The following is a 17,270-nucleotide window of genomic DNA, read 5'->3' as shown; positions in this document are numbered from 1 at the left end:
GCTTTCTGCCAGTTGCATTCATTTTACTTATATTAGCATTTAAATAATCTTTTGAAAGAAGAACACAAAGGAACATTTATGTTTAATAGCAAATATTTCAGTTTGAACACAATTGTGTTTTCACCTAAATATTGAGAAAAAAATCATATTACTACATAAAAAAGAAGAAATGCAGGAATTTCAGAATATAAATAAAGAAACATGGCTAATTTTTATACTTCAAATATCTTAATTTGCTTTCCAGTATGTGGTAAATATGAATCTGTATGTGATTGCCAAGCTATACTTTCATACTATGAATTAGGCCTAGAAATGGAAGCCCCTAAGATGAATCCTGTACACGACATTGATCAGTTGCACCATTGAAAGGGAAGGCATAGTAATCATTACATTACAAATAATGCAGTAATGTATACTTGTAAAGTTATTATGTTTTGATTTCTCTGTTCTTGACCTATTTTAAATATTTTTTGATTCAGAAGGTCATGGCTACTGACCAGAAGACAGAGAGAAATTACATTTAGATTTTGGGATTTCTTTACATTACATTTTTGGACAATATCCAGCTCTTCTTTTGGCTGTGTGCTTCAGAATGACACAGCTATTGGGGAAATGGGGCTTTCTTTCCTCAGTAGAAATACTGTTTATTTTGTCTGGAAAAGGCAGAATCATTTCAGTTGGCCACTGAAGATCACCATTTAAAATAAATTCTGTTTAGAACTAGTGTGAGGCTAGAAAACAGGTAAACGGTTAGTTGTTCAAAGCCTCTGGTTTTTTCCATAGTCCAGATTTTTTTATTGTGAAGCATCAGTTTCTCCAGCCCCTAGGCTGTTGCCTTTTATCTTGCTGAATACTTACGGAGCACAGCAGAAGTTGAACACTCTGAATCCTTAACAAGCTTGTAACAGAGGGGCCAAGATGTAACATGACAGTTAAATGTAGGAATTATTGTAGAACTTATAAAGTAGATTTTTTTAAAAATTAAAATATTATTTTAGTTAAAAGCTATTTTTTTTTTTTTTTGGGTGGGATATCATAATCAGCCTAAGTTTCTCAGAAAACTTTGCGAGAGTCAGTGTCTCTTGCTCAAAGCATGTGGTTACTGTATCTGGAATAGACATGTGCACACACATGTGTAGTGTTTATAATGGAACATATGTTTTTCTGTATTTAGAAACCTGAAACCTGTACTTACTCATTTTTATTCCTTAAATGAAAGTCAAAGGAGTGATAATTGCATAATTTAAAAAACCCTGCTATCAGCACTACTTTGCAGCTGGGTATTAGTGCCATATTATGGTGCTCATGGAGTATCTTTCTTAAAGTGAATGCCATTGCTAGGTCCTGAAAATTATAATGGAAGTGTTAGAATATAGTTCTTTTTTAATGTACTTAATGGAAAGTAAATTAGTGAAGATGAGAATTGCAGCTAGATTTATATTCCCAAACTTCTACAGGTTTTAAGGTGGAAAGATATACAAAAGATCTTAAAAGGCAAAAGTTGTGGTCGTTTACCACTGTGTCACAGCCCAGGGAAAAAAAAAAAACAACAAACCAAAACCATCTAATTTTTTTGCTTATATGCACTTCTCCTTGGGCAGATATTGAGAGTCTGGCAACTTGCTGAAACTACTCCCTCAGTGCAACTACACGTAAGCACACTGAAGGTCAGTAGAAGTTTACAGAAGGAAGACTATATATTGTCTTGTGTCAGAAACAGCAGAGAAAATGGAAGACTGTTGTAGCTGGGATTTCTTTTGTCTCCACTCATTGTCAGCTTCGGATGAGCAGTGTTTAAAGTAACAGCTCCATCTGCACACAGGCTTCCTTGCTTCCATGCAGTTCCAGAACTGTTGCTTACCCTTTGAGGACCTTCTTGTAGTAGTGCTAAAAATTACTCCACTTCTAAAATTCCTTCTTGATACTTCCAGCATGTTAACTTCTGTGTTTTCACCTGGACAGTTCAAGAGGCCAGTTCTAATTTATAAGATCAGTTGAAATCCGTCCATTTATATGTAATTTTTTAAAGGTGTGGGTCTGGTTTGCACTTGATTTCTTAAAATATGTGCTGTTCCATGGTTCCTGGGGATCTCAATAGAGTCAGAGAGTAGGATCAGTAGCATTTTTAGGCATTCAGAGGACACAGCCATTCTGATTTGATGTTTTGATAGAATTTTGATTGACTTTAAAGCCCTGGAAAAAGAGAACTTCTCTAGAAGATTTGTTTTTACCCTCAAGGTAATTTGGTGTTTTCCAATTTAAAATAAATTACATGAATGATATGTTTTGAACAGACACTACCTCTACATGCGCAATTACCATCTATATGCGCCCCAGAATTTGTTACTAAGAATTCTTCCATATCACCGTGCATGCAATATAATTGCATGTATTGGTTAGCAGCAATTGGTAAATTGTTTTTGTAACTTAGTGGGTGTGCAAAAAAATATTTCCAGCTCCTGCACAAAGATCTTACAGAGTCCACATGAATGGACACTTACTTGTAGTATGTCTGTGATTTGAGTTTAATGTCATTGATTGGTATTCCTGGAATTTGATAGCTGTACAGTAAAATAACTTAAAATCTGTGAAGGAGCAGACCTGGGCTTCAGTCCTTGATCATGAATGTTGGAAATATGTCCAAAAGTTTACTGTGTATGGGTGCATCAGTAAACTTGTATTAATTTTCCAGCCTCTTCCAGGTGTTTGAACGCATGTTAGAGAACAGTAGTAACAGTTTCCAGACAGTGAATGTGACAGAATCTTGAGCGAGAAATCTCCTTTTTCTACCTGAGTGATGCAAAATTAACTGGTAACAAGGCCATAATTTAGAAGATGTCTAAAATACTTTTTTTTTTGTTTGTGTTTTTTTTAGTGAACGGTTCATGTTTCAGGGAAACTGACAAATCCATGGTTTATGCACAGTATCTTGACTTGGGGCTCAGGTGTTATTGCTTCTATTTTTTTAGTGTATAGTTAACATTAGCAGTCACCCTTATAATGATAAGACACGTACTGCCTCCAAGTATGGTGCCTGCCTACTCCTGCCATTAAGGAGGGTTGATTTAATCAGTAACACGGTCTAGCTTCTGTGACATCCTTTGGACTGAAGAAGGGAGTCAAATACAATCCTTTTGTCCCATTCTTGCAAGAACTATTTTGTAAATATTTGACAGAACTTCTTTGATTGTTATTGTCACACCTGAATTTAGGTCCAGTTTCGAAGTTATTTACAAAATGAATACTTTAAAGCTATTAAGGGAATACTCTTAGTGTGTAGTTATAGTACTGTCAACAAAACGTGATTAAATAAATTGAATGTTGAAGACTTTCAGCTTACGCTTAACACCAGGTAATTAAAAGTAAGCGCTGCTGTGGGAGTGCATTGTATATCAGCTGTAGTCTTTACCTCATTAGCTGGGTTTTTGCATGTTTATGGAGCTAACTTGCAATTAAAAATGCCTTTAAAGCATGCTTAACAAGGCCTTTTAGGTATTTGGAATAAAGTACTGTAATTTAATTTAAATTGGTATAGCATAAATAGATGTCTTAGTAACGTGAAATAAATCTCTATGCCGAACTTGTCACTTTGCATCTTTTCCTCCTGTATAATCTTTAATTCTTACTATAAGGCCTAACATTTAACTTACATACAAGATGGAGATTTTCTTCAACTCCAAAGAATGTTTTGATTTTTTACATAAGTAAAACCTTATACACAAGATATACTCAATTTCATGCCCTAGCCATATTTTTAAGATGTGTGAATGTTAATTCATGTGGATATGTGTCTGGATGTTTTTAGCTCTAGTATATCCTTCTTTAGTTAGTCTTTTGTTCGGCATTGGAATACTAGATGGAGTATACTGTCAAGGCAGCCTTCAGGACTGATAATTTATCTGAATGTTTTAATTTTGAACACTGTGCTAACTTAAAAGTTGCCTGAAGTTTAAAACCAAGTCTTAGTGTAACTAAGGTGAAAAGTGAAGCTTACTTGCAAGTCACTTATCCTGCTGATCTTCTAACTGGGTCCATGTTTGTCAGGGACTTTGTGGAAGTGGGTGAGATATTAAAGTGTACCATAAAAACTAAACAAGTGAAGTGTCCTTTAGGTTAGGGTAGGTTGCCAAAGATGATGGAAGAAGACAACAGAGAAGGAACGGTACTTTTGCAGGACATAGAAGTGTATGTGCTGGATGTATAAACAAGAATCATCACATGTGAACCTTCGTACAGTATTATTTACTTTTTGTCTTCATATAGGAGTGTTGTTGTCCCAACGAAGAAATCAACCATTTCCTCTTCTGCATCTGCTATGGGTATTCCTACGAATGCTGTCAGTGTGGTGTCTTCTTTAGATTCAGCACAAGCCCCAGATTTGTCAGGAGAATCTCCTGGTGAGTAAGGGTAAATTAAATAACTTAAATCCCAGCCCTTCCTGACTTCCTTCTCCCTCCCTTACCATTCACTCTGAATAAAAGTGAACAGGTTTTTTGTTATGTCTTATATAAAGGTGAGATGCTTTTCAGTCATTATCCATATCTCAAAACACTATCAGAATCTGAGTTATTAGTCACCTTCTGTTGTAATACTGATTAGTGTGCATATGTACTATCTGTCTATGGGTGTCTTACTTACTAACAGTATTGATGCTTATTGCTGGTTGTATTTTTTTAGAGGAGAATGGGCCAATAATCTAGGAAGATGGTGCTTTACTCTTTTTATTCAACATCTGGAGTGTACATGGTATAACATCTGAATTACCAAGTCAGAAAAAAAAGGACCTTTGAGACCTTTGTACCCTGCATATTGCTTTGTCTGTATCAGTGCCGTATTCCCTCACATAGCAGCTTGCAGGCCTGTATTCAGTATATGTGCCTCAAACAAAGAGTTTATCCCCCAGATAATTTTATTATCTCTAGTTTTGATGCTATAGCTACACAAATATAAAAATTAACCTGTTTATTAATTAAAATAATTTTTTAAAAAAAGCTTGCTAAACTTTTTGAGGCTTCTCCTTTTGCCTCTGTCTAGCAGAACAAATGCAAATGTCTGAGCAGTATTTGTTACAATTCCAAGATTTCTCAGTTTTCATAAGGCAGCCATACTATATTAACTTGTAGTCAGTGTGAATACAGTATATTCTAAAGACTTATTTTTGTTACAGATTTTTTTGTTATGCAAACTATAAGCTTAGTTATGAATTGTAGGGCATTTGTCCAAAGGTGTATGTGTTAGTGCTAAGTAGGACTGAAAGCAATATGCAACTGTTTCCAATAGCTTTAGCCTGAGGTCAAATTCAGTGTTGATGCTGAACTAATTGCTTTGGACAGTTTTTTCAGGGGGGACAAAATTGAGTAGGTTGTTTATAAGCAAGCGGTCCTTTGAACCTTTAGTCTCTCTGGTCATTCTGTATGAGATAAATGATGTTTAACCTTATATGCTGTGTCAAAGACATACTTTTCTACTTAGCCATGTTTAAGTCACAAGGCTGTGTAGGATCTCATAATTGTGCCCATGAAGGTTAACGTCAAGACTTAAAACTGATTTGCATCTTAATCAAGGAAATCTCAGTCTGTACCTGATTATTAGAGTTCCTTTTGAATGTTTGAGTTTCTTGCTTCCTGTTTTCATGAACTTAGATCCAAATTGCAGAGACTCAGGGGAAAAAAATAGTACGCAATCTTTGTGTCCTCTCGTGCTCATGTGTCTGGAAGATGTTTGTTGCCATCTCTAGCTTCCCATTGCATTTATTGGGAAAATTAAAAAGATTTTGTTTTAGCCATGGTAAAGGAAAGGAAAACCTATGGAAATCTAGTATGTTCTTATTTTTGCAAAAGGGAAAGTCTGTTTTGTCACTGAAATTGCAGGAGGTAACATTGTTAGTCTAGGAGTAATGCAGGACTAGGAATATTAGCTGTCTGTTAAAATGTCACAGTTCTTTGGGGAAGATCGCCTCTGAGTAGCTAATCTCTTTTTAAAATAATAAAACCTTATCTACATTTAAATTATTTAAAATAGTTGCTAATTTGTTAACTTCTTACTGGTTTGCCCAGGTTATAGATGGGCTTAATTATTACAATTTCTGAAGTCAGTATTCATTTGCTTTTAATAAAAACGAAACTGATGAATTTTGATTTTTCAGATTTAGTCAATCTTTTAAGAACATGTGGAAGAAAAAATAAGTACTCTTGTGCCTGTAGAACATATTAGAAATCCAGACAATAAACAATACTGGTGTAACTTGTAACTGTGTGACTTCCAGCATGTCTGGGAGTTTTGGCAGTAAACTGGGCATGTAATCTGAATGGATATGCAAAAAAAGAAACTAATCAGGATTAAAAATAGTAGGCATGTTTAGACTGGCAATCTAATTAATTAAAATAAAAAAGTAAAGGGATAAATGAAATCATGCCTTAAACAGATTAAAATGTGAGACTGTTTCTTTTTTCCCCAGTAAGATAATGGCATGGAAACAAAAATTTTGCGGAGTTGGAATGTTTTACACTTCTATTGCTCATGTAAAATACACATGTTTAAGTTTGAAATCAAGTTCTGTATAAAGCCTTTAGGTTTTTTGAGTATACAAATAGCAAAAAGCAAATTTCCTATAAAACCTAAATATGATATATAGAATTTTTCCCTGAGTTCAAATCATGTGTTCTTTCACTTATTTGTTTTAATGCAGCAGAGAATCAATAAATTTATTTTAATTTATTTCAGCTAACATTCATTGTAAGTCTGCTCTACTTTTATAATTAGGAAAAAATGAATTTAATGTTTTTTAAAAGTGCTGAGACTAGGAGTTAATGTAGTGAATATAAATCCTGTGCTTTTTCACCTTTTATATTAAGGCTATTTGTTAAAAATTATTGTTATGTTTAAAGATGCATTTCAGCTGTTTTTTCTGAAGTCAGAAGATTTTTTTTTAAAGGGAGTTCTGTATGGATTTGTTTGATAAGTTTTTAAAAACTGATTAAGCAATCAGAACCTTAATATAATAACATAAAATGCTTACCTGTGGAGCCATGAATCAATTTACTCCCAGAACAGATGAAAGAGAGATACAGATGTTGAAAAAGGTTTAACAGCAAGTGATGATGTGTTAGTTGTAATGGGTACATAAGCATAATTTGGGAGTAAGTTTTATAGTATGTGAGCATCTTCCACCTGTAGATGTGATGTCGACATTGCTTGGTGAAGGTAGAATCTATGTTGAAATCTTAGTTCAGATTCCTCCATTGTCGTCTCTGTGTGCTCAGAATTCAACTTTCTCTTTCCCATTTTCTTTTTCCTGAAGTCTGCATCCTGCCTGTAGTTCACGGTCTGTGAATATCTGTGATATTTGACCCTTAAGATTGTCCTAAGCTCATATCAAGTGGATGTGACATGTCCTGGTCTACCTGAATACAAAGTGTTGACAAGTTGGAAAGAACCATCTAAGCTCACTCTGTTCCTCTGATACTTTGAAAGAGGATGAAAACATGTTTTGGCTTCAGATAGCCTGGCCTTTTTGCAGAAGTTTCTTTGCCTTTACTCATAGAAGCTGCAGAGTATTTCACAGCACAGAAAGCCACTTCTGAAAAGAAGTGTTCCACTTGTCTAAACTTGCCTATCAGTATGTTGCTGTTGACTGATATTTGGGCTCTAGTTCTGCTGGAACTGCTACTCCAATTGTTGAAACATCTTGGAAATGAAGGGAGAAAATAAAGCCTCTTCAGGGCCCATGTTGAGCCAATAATCTGTCTCTTATGGAGGGTGGTATTCAGCAAAAGAGCATATTAATAGTAATAAACTATGGAGGAGGAAATTGCTCAGGTTGTTTCTTCCTTGGGTTGGTTTATAGACTGAATGTGAGATTTGATACAGAAATTCTGCACGTGCTATGTCCAGGAAGAGCTATTGGAAAGGCACAATTAAGGTTGGAATAGGCAGGACATGGCAGTTATCTGAGCTATTTTGAATATGCTAATGGAGTACTTGTATTTTCATTTGTCACTTAGTTTTTCTTTTAAATGTTTCAATTACAGTTGTCATGTTCTATTATGGTGTGAACTTTTTTGAGCTGTTTTGCAGTCTGCACTCCCACCGTTTTCTCTGGTGCTCTGAGTTTCTGTTTATGTACTTGAAGGATTTCACAGGTGTTTTATTAGTGCATCACTCTAAAGAATGCAGTCTGGAGGCTTTCACTGTTCAGTTTGTAAATGATAGTTCAAATATAATTTTATAAAGAGGGAACAGGAAAGTCTGTAAGAAGCAGGAGGGAATTGCATCTTGTCCTTACTGACACTGGGTGTAGAAAAAACTGGGAAGTTCCACTCAGTTTCTGTTGCCTGCTTCCTCCTCTTCTCACTTTAAGTTCTTTGGGTTTCACTTGTTTTGCCTCTGAGCCACACAGAGCTGCCAGCAGGATTTCTGCTTCTCCTGAGCAGGGATATGGGCTGTTCCCCAAAGTGTGAAATCATAAACAAGACCAAGACTGAGATGAAAAAGGAGGTGGATGCTTGGATGAAAACTAGGAATAAGAAGTAACAAGACATAAAAAAAGAAGTCTTGACTTCTAAATTTTATTCCTACATATAGGAAAATGTAAATTTTCTCCCACAGTTGGCTTGTTTTGCAAGGAATGGTATTCAGTGATTTTTATTCCTTGGATTAATATAACATTTAAGTCTCACAATAAAATAAGTTAGCAGAAGAAAAATTGTGAAGAGAGTTGCCATCAGTGCAGAGATAGTTCAAGACATTCACTGGATTATAGTAACTATTTCAAAGAAAATTCCAACTTCACAATTACAGTAGTTGGAGACTCGTTACCACAAGAGAATTGTGGTTTTAAAAAATCCCAAATGCTAATTATGTGCAACGGAAATGGTTTAATACCGTTTTAGTATAAAAACTGTTTTTAAACAACTTCTCTTGAGAGGGTGCACCATTGTTTTGTGAAATGTGTTTTGGTTTAACCTACAGATGTGTTTATGTCACAGATCCCTTATATTAGCTTGTAAAGCCTTTCATTGTAGTCCTTCATTGTACACTTCCAGTCCCAGAAGTGTGTTTTTGAATGAGCTCATTAGTTTACGAGATACTCCTTTCATAAACAGCATCAGTGTATTTTTGTATGGTAGATCTGTTGTACAAAATTAAGAGGTATGGTTATTTAATTCAACTTTGCTTTCTTTACCTCGTCTCTACCCTCCCAGAGTGAAGTATAGCATGTGCTGCTTGTGCATTGCCAAGCCTACTTTGTAAGTATATGCAAAAGCATAAGGATCTTGCACAAGGAGTTTATTTAACAATATTTTATTGCTACAGACATTATTTGTTTAGACCCTTGGGGACCTTGAATAAACAATAAGGTTTCGCTGTAAGGGTGCTAGACAGATGATCTATTTGCATTTTCTTTTATGTTCTTGCAAATGTCTGTAAAACTGTCAGTTTGAAGGAGCCAGTTTATCAGTGAAAGGATAAGGAAGAGATAAGTCAGTTTAGTTCCACATGTTTGAAGCAGCTACTGCACTTACTAACATGTGTCTTGTGAATGAAATTATGCTGCTGAAGTATTTGCATTTTTTTAGTAAAGGCAGAAAAATTAGAATGCTGCTTCTGAGTTAAATCAAGTAAAAAAAGTACTTCCACAAAAAATTTGAATTAAAAAATCACTTTGTCTAATACTATCTAAAAAGTCCTTGAAATTCTCAGCTGTGATAAATCTGAGATTTACCCGTTTTAGTGAAGTATATCTTGAGTTTGGAATGTGGATTTAGGTGATGATAAGCATGAAGAAATTCAGGCCATAAATATTCTTACATATTCTTCAAAAGGAGTGTCAGTTTATATAGGTGCCTGCCTTATGCTGTTGTCAAATACAAATTATCAGTGCTTTTTCTGTTATGTCTATATTTGAAAGTTTATTTTAACTTAAAACTTCATGAAGTTTTACATTTATACCTGATCTCTTATGTGCAATTTATTTTGATTTCTACAAGAAAAGAATCAGGTCCTATTTCTATTATCAGTGATTCCTTTACTTCCCACTCTAGCCGTTTTTGCCAGTGCTGCTGTGTATAAAAACAGAAAACCAAACAAAAAACCCCAAAGAAAACAAACAACAAAAAATCCAGTTTACCCTGGATTAAGTGTATATTTCTTTGTTAACCTTGTAATGGCTGTTATGCCCTTTCATTGTCCTTGCAGATGTTTCTCTTGATTGTTTTTTTTCTACTTTTCCCTTTATTTTTCTTGTGGCCTAAATATTACATTGAATTATTTTACTCTCATTTAATTGTCAAACTCATGCTACTGTGTTGCACATTTAAAGTCTTATTTATTACTGATAAAATGATCCTTCATTTTGCTATGCATTCAACATGGTGGGATTTCAGTTGTATTTGCTTTTCACTTCCTAACATACCAACTAATTGGTGAATTACTTGTCACAGGTGGTTGGTTATATGTAGTAAAAAGCATGCAAGCATTTATATAACAAGACATTTTGCATTTGCAACCCTGCACGCTGAGAGGACTTTCTTATTTTGAAGGCTTTGGATACTATTTAAGTTTTGCATTCAATTCAACCACCCAGACCTGTGTGCTCATTTCCCCTTATGGACAGTGTACGGGCTTAAATCTACCACTGGGCATGGATTTAAGAATATTTTCAAGTTAGAGGGACTTGTTTAATTAGGATAGAGTTGTTGGGCTTTAGGAAGAAAGCTGAGAATTCTAGTGAAATTAAATAAATGAAAATGAGAACATTGTTTTAAAGTCTTAATCCAACAGGCAGTGTATTGTGCACATGTAAGGGTGTGTGTGTGTGTCAAAAAAAAAAAAGAGAAAGAAGAAAGAAACAATGACTGTAGCTATTTGTAGCTACTAAGTATTCCACAGACAACTGGAGTTGAATCAAGTGGTTTATTGCCTTCTGTGGGCTTTAGTTTTTCTGTATGGGAGGCTCAGTTCTAATTTTGGCACATTGTGTTAATTGCTTTTCATTGGGGAAACTCAGTGTTTTTTTTGTGGTTTGACTATATAAAGCTAGGTCTTAAAGAAAAAAAAAAATTATATCCATGAAAATATTGAAGATATTTACAGAATTCAGCCACCACCACTGAATTTTTCAGAAATATATCTTTGATTTATCTTTATTAGATAAATTATTTAGGAAAAAATGCCCAGAAGGTTTGGATTCCACCTTGCTTTCAGCTAACAGTTTGTTCCCTACTGTCTTGTCCTTCATATTCTATGGCCCACACAAAATGTGTTTCTGACCTGGTCATCCCAGACAGAGGTCAAAGTAAATGTTTCATGCTGAGTTTATGAAAGCTTGAAGGAATCACGTTCATATCCTATCTATGAAGAAATAAAGAAGTTCAAAACTTTTCATCATTTTGATCGATTAGTTTGAATTATTAGTTTCTGTGCTGTCTTTAAAGCAAGATTAGAGAAAAACATTTTCCATACATGAAATAAAACCTAACACAAAACCCCAGAGTTTGTGGGGGAAGCTCTGTGTGCCAGTGTTCTGGAACAGAACTTGAAAATATGAGAGGAGAAAGAAACTTAGTATCTCAGGGAGCAGTCTTAGCCACCTTTTTATAAACCTATTCCACTTCAGTCGAGTAGAAGGACACTGAAAAGTTAGAGTTGGCACATTTTGGTAGACACTTTCAAGATCTAAACAGTTTGTTTCCAGACAAGCTGCATTTAACTGGGCTTGCTCCTCCTCTTTCATGCATTTTTTTTTTTTTTTTTTTCCCCCATCCTCCCTTTCCAGCAGCATAAGAATCTGAAACTGGTGAGGTGAGAGGAAAGAGAATAGGACAGGGTCTAAGGTTGGAAAGAGATAGGATTGCAGATGAACTAGAAGCAGTTATACTCTTGGGAAATGCACAGAAGTCTGTCTGCTAAGATTCATTCCTCTCTGTAGTTTGGAATGCAATGCAAGATTTGTGAGTCACCATTCCTGTCCTGGCAGCAAATATCTGTGAAATCTCTGGCTGTCTTGCTTACCCTCTCTTCATCATTGCTAATACCAATCCATACTGCAGTATGGACATTGTATTTCTCTTTATGTACTGAACAGCAGAATTTAGTATTTACGGATCCCTACTTTGCTGATGAGAGCCATGAAGTGTCAATTTGACAGAACACAATTGCATTTTTTTTATAAGTGCAGGATACATAAATGACCCAGTCTTCCCTATCAACCTTTGAATAATTGATGTGGCAAAGTTAATAACTCATAAATGAGGTTATACCACTGCTGTCATGCTAATGATGCTGGCAGTGCAATGGAGAATTTTATCATAGCTGTCTTTGTCACAGCCCCTGTGGTGCAAAAATGTAAGCCAGACTGTTGAAAATATCTACTAGTTTTGTATTCTGCTTCGTTTTGACAAAAATGGGTTTTAACTTTTGACAAAAAATCAAAGGTTTTCTCTGCAAGTTACTTGAAATTGGATTAACTTTTTCAGTAACCAAAAAAGATGCTTTAAAATATTACCATTTGGCTTTATATTAGTATATTAGTTATACTAGTATATATTAGTACACTACAGGAATTTTCAGGGTATAAGATGTTATTTGTATTCACTGCTTAAGGTTGTAAGTGTTCAGCGAGTATCATGGCTAGTAAGCTCAGAAGGGATTGCTGCAGTGTAGTCTGACTTCCTTCACGAAGCTAACTGCAAGGCCTCTGTTGATTACTTTCCTTTTGTTGAAGCAAAATTTAAAAAGCTTGCCATGGCATACCTTGTAGATCTGAACGTAAGTAAACAGTCTGATGGCAAAACAGGTTTGAGGTACAAAGAGTTCAAAGGGTTTACATATTCCACACACACTGGAAAACCATGGTTTCTTAGAGGTTGAGCTTGAGGCTTTAGTTTCTAGTCCAGTTGTCTAACATCTTGCATGTTTTCTTATATAAATTATTATTTTCTCTTGTAGGAAGGGGATCATCTAATTCAAAATTGCCATCTGTCCCTACAGTTTCTTCAGTGCCTGAGGATTCTGCTTCAAATATGAGGTAACTTTGTCTAAACGAATGGCTAAACAGCTGTGCTGTAGCTCACCTTCTAGATACTGCAGTGGATATTGTGATTCCACATCACTTAAGAATGTTGCTTTGCTAATGTTCAATATATAATGAAGGTTTGGGAAAATGAGTGTTGGATTATTGATTGCTTCTTGCACATGTATATCACTTAAACATTGCCAAAAACTATACTCCTTTCTACTAAAATTCTACGACTTCCTTCTTTTTTATTAATCACATATCTCTCTTTATTAGTATTACAGACAGGCTTGAACATGCTTTGGAAAAAGCTGCCCCACTTCTAAGAGAGATTTTTGTGGATTTTGCTCCCTTTCTTTCTCGGACTCTTTTGGGCAGCCATGGACAGGAGTTGCTGATAGAAGGTACAAGTAAGTTTCCCTTTTAAAAAAAAAAAAGTTTTGTTTTGAATGTCTGCTTTCGTTTACTTTGGAGACTCTATACATTTCTATTTTTTTTTTTCTGCTGGGCCTGCCTTAGAAGCTTTCACTTTGCCTTCCTACGTAATGTTGCTCACTGGATATCACTGCCTCCTGTTCCTTCTGTCTTTAGTCCTCTGAGGTCATTGTCATTACCTCCTCACTTTTGCCATCACTGTTGTCTCTATGCTTCCATCTCATCTCATAGTTTCCTCTATTTCATTATGTGGGACCAACTACTGTTGTCTCTTCATTAGTTTTCAAACCCTTCCAGGGAATTGTCCCATAGAAACTGTTGTATGAAATGTGTTTTATGCACCTTAAAAAGAAAACTTGGTGTCAGGGTTGTATCCTTCAGTAAAAAGGATAGTGTAAAAAGTCAAGTACAAAGACCTGGCACTTTTACTGTGGTAATCTAAGGAGGGCTTCTTGGGAACTATGTCAGCAGAGCCTGTTATGGTGTATCCCTTGCATGTGAATCTACATTTGACTTCTTGATTTTTAAATGGAAGGCAGTCATGCAGGTAAGACAAGTACATTGTCGGTATTGAGTGGAGTTCTGTGGTACTTCTGAGAAAAAGAAGATTCAGGTGTGCAATAATGATGATGGAGTCTTGCAGAAAGAGACTTGAGGGTACTGGTGGATGAAAAGTCAAACATGAGACAATTTGCACTTGCAGCCCAGAGGGCCAATCGCATCCTGGGCTGCAACAAAATAAATGTGGCCAGCAGATTCTGCCCCTCTGCTGTGCACTGGTAAGACCTCACCTGGAGGTCTGTGTCCAGTTCTGGAGTCCTCAACACAAGAGGGACTTGGACCTGTTGGAATGAGTCCAGAGAAGGGCCACAAAAATGATCAGAGGACTGGAGCACCTCTCCTACAAAGACCAGCTGGGATGAGAGAGAGCTGGGATTGTTCAGCCTGGAGAGTCTGGGGAGACCTTATAGCAGCCTTCCAGTACCTGAAGAGGGCCTGCAGAAAAGCTTGGGACTTATAACTAGGCCATGTAGTGATAGGACAAGGGGAAATGGTCTTAAACTAGAGCAGGGTGGATTTAGATTAGATATTAGGAAGGAGTTCTTTACAATAAGGGTGGTGAAGCACTGGAACAGGTTGCCCAGAGATGTGGTGGAGGCCCCATCCCTGGAGACATTCAAAGTCAGGCTTGACCAGCCTCTGAGCAACCTGATCTAGTAAAGAAGGTCCCTGTGCACTGCACGGGGGGCTGGACTAAATGACCTTTGAAGGTCCTTTCCAACTCCGTGCATTCTATAGTTCTATGGTAGTTTTCTTTCTACTTTTCACTCTCTTTAAAAATGAGGCTCAGTTCTGCAATGCAGATATTAATGTCCTTAATTTAAATATTTAATGGAACACTGTGAATTTAGCAGCTTTTAAATTTTCTGATTATTTAGCTATATCATAAAGCTGATTTTTAGGAGTGGAAATTGCAGGTTTTGTCCAGTTCAAGCAGTGAATTGAATTAGGGCCTGAGCTTGTTGCAGCTTCCAGTAATTATTAGAAGCTCATGGTTGCTTAACTTATCTGATCGCTTACACATGAGCTGTATTTGCACTAACAGATCTAGTTGCTTCCTGGGGAATTAAAGTTATTTTTTAAAAATACTTTTGAAACTGCTTGTTTCATGGATTATGATAGACATACTGTATGTAGTGCTGAATATGATTAGCATTGTCAGAAACAAAATAAGAGTATCAAACACTGATAAGTGTTTTACTGAAGATACAAAAAATGAGACTTCATTAACCTTCACTGATATTAAGTTTATTCAGTTTAGGAATTTAGCTTGCCTATCTTTTGGGGTAGAAGAAGTGGTAGGAAGAAGTGTATGAATTGTCTTCTCTAAGATGGAAAAAGATGGGATTCTACTTTTGATTATACACATGGGCATCACTTTAGCTGATAAATGTTTTAATGGAAGCTGCCTTGTGAACAAATTTATTTTATTCTTTTAGTAGGAATAACAGGAAACAGATTTTTCTTAAAGCTTTGTTTGCCAGGGAAGTAAATATCCTATTTACTTATCTTTTTTCTTCTCTGAAGATGAAGAAAACATATCTGATTTGGAAGTATTTTGTCTGTAGTATAGGTTATATATGCAGAGAGATGAGTATTTAATAGATTAGATGACCAAAAAAAAGCAGGAAAATAGCTGGGACTGTTTGAACTATGTAGACAAAAATACCCACATGAAACCAGTTTTTGGGCCTAAAAACAGCTATAGACAAACCCCAAACAAAATGCAAATAATAATAATAATAGTCAAATTAGTTCATAAAGAATTTAGAATATATAATAGGTTATTGCTTGCACTTCTGCTAAAGTTTAGTGTGAGGTTAAGGGTCAAAGTACTAATAAGAGTGTTTGGGATGTCTGCTGCCATGAAACAAAATGGAAACTTGATTGATAGCTGGGGGCTGAAAGGAGAGCATGCAATGGAGAAAGCAAAGGTCATAAAGCCATTTCCCTTCTCTGCATATATAATGACCCAATCCTTCAAGAAATAGCAAAATGTAGATACAGTGGATTAATCTAACATATGTTAACCACACTTCGGATCATTTTAACATACAAACATTTATGAAACTTTGAATAATGGAGGTAATGTATTACTATTAGCTGCATATTTAGAGATGAGGCATGGAATTTATGTTCTCACATACATACTTTTATTTTGTGCTGATAAAGTGCAAAATCTAACTGGAAGTGGTATGAGAATTTCTGCTTTCTTTTGATTGTCTAAATGCTTTTAATCTATTGCACTTCAAAATAGTTTTATTTTAACAGCTGGTGCCACATAAGCCTGTATTTATGTATACCATTTTTTCCCTTTTGCAGGTCTTGTGTGCATGAAATCAAGCAGTTCAGTTGTTGAGCTGGTGATGCTTCTTTGCTCTCAGGTGAGGCTTAAGTAACAATGTTGTTCGAAATTGCTGTCTTTGAGCACAGTGGAAATTACAGTTAAAATTTTACTGTACCTTTGGTTTTAAATTTAAGGTTATGTGTAATAGGTTAAAAGGCTACATGCAAGGTCTTTTGATTAAAAAATCCCACATAGTAATTGTGTCTGTTCAGTTGAAAAGAGACGATTCTTAGGGTTTTATGTTGTTTCTGTTGAGCATTTACATAACCTTTATGATGGTGTGCCTAAGTAATTCTCTGCTGTCGTTTTTGTAAGATAAAATAGAGTCAATAAAATATTAAGGTTATAGAAACAGATTGATTTCTGCATCTTGGCATGCTGAATCCTCTGGGATTAATATAATTTTTCCTTTTGTGTAGAGGCTATGAAATGAGTAATAAATATTTTTGAAACCCTGTCATACTTAATTGATTTGACAAGTACTAAGAATCTGACACATATTTAAGAAAGCAACTCTGGTTGTGAGCAGTTTAGGGCATTCTACGTTCCTAAAGGCAAAGGGATTTTAGATGTTTAAGAGCCTGAGAACTGCCTGTTCCTGTGGTTAGAACAGAGCCAGACTCTGAAGAACTTTCTTAAAATTGCTTCTGCTATATTAACTGGATTTTATTTTGTGGTTTCTAGCTTTCTTTTTTGTAATTAAATGGAAGACTGTTTTTATTGACCCTTTCTTTTGGTGCCTTAAAAATGATACCTTTCTGGTAGTAAATTCCCCTACTTAAAACTTTAAAATAGCCTTTTTTAATGGGAATAGTATTGGTCTAGAGGTCAAGGGTTCTGACCCATTTAAAAACCTTTGACCTTCATTTACAGCCCTTATGGTTTGCTTGCCTGACGAATAAGGATAATGCA

The 17,270-nt window shown here is 35.6% G+C and overlaps 1 protein-coding gene across 3 annotated transcripts in view; it reads left to right on the top strand.

Moving 5' to 3' along the window:
- Positions 1–17,270, top strand: part of LRBA (LPS responsive beige-like anchor protein) — a 406,974-nt gene that overhangs the window by 93,366 nt on the left and 296,338 nt on the right. For 2 of the 3 annotated variants that reach the window (XM_051619697.1, XM_051619695.1), the window contains exons 30-33: positions 4,264–4,397; positions 12,949–13,027; positions 13,292–13,425; positions 16,334–16,395. In XM_051619697.1, the coding sequence (XP_051475657.1) occupies positions 4,264–4,397; positions 12,949–13,027; positions 13,292–13,425; positions 16,334–16,395 (409 nt within the window). The remainder of the gene's footprint in view (positions 1–4,263; positions 4,398–12,948; positions 13,028–13,291; positions 13,426–16,333; positions 16,396–17,270) is intronic. The other variant, XM_051619696.1, reaches the window with a different exon arrangement.

This window comes from Apus apus, chromosome 4 (assembly GCF_020740795.1).
Source record: "Apus apus isolate bApuApu2 chromosome 4, bApuApu2.pri.cur, whole genome shotgun sequence".
Taxonomy (NCBI): Eukaryota; Metazoa; Chordata; class Aves; order Apodiformes; family Apodidae; genus Apus; species Apus apus.
Note: the sequence above shows the minus strand (reverse complement) of the source record. Positions and strands in the feature narration are given on the sequence as shown.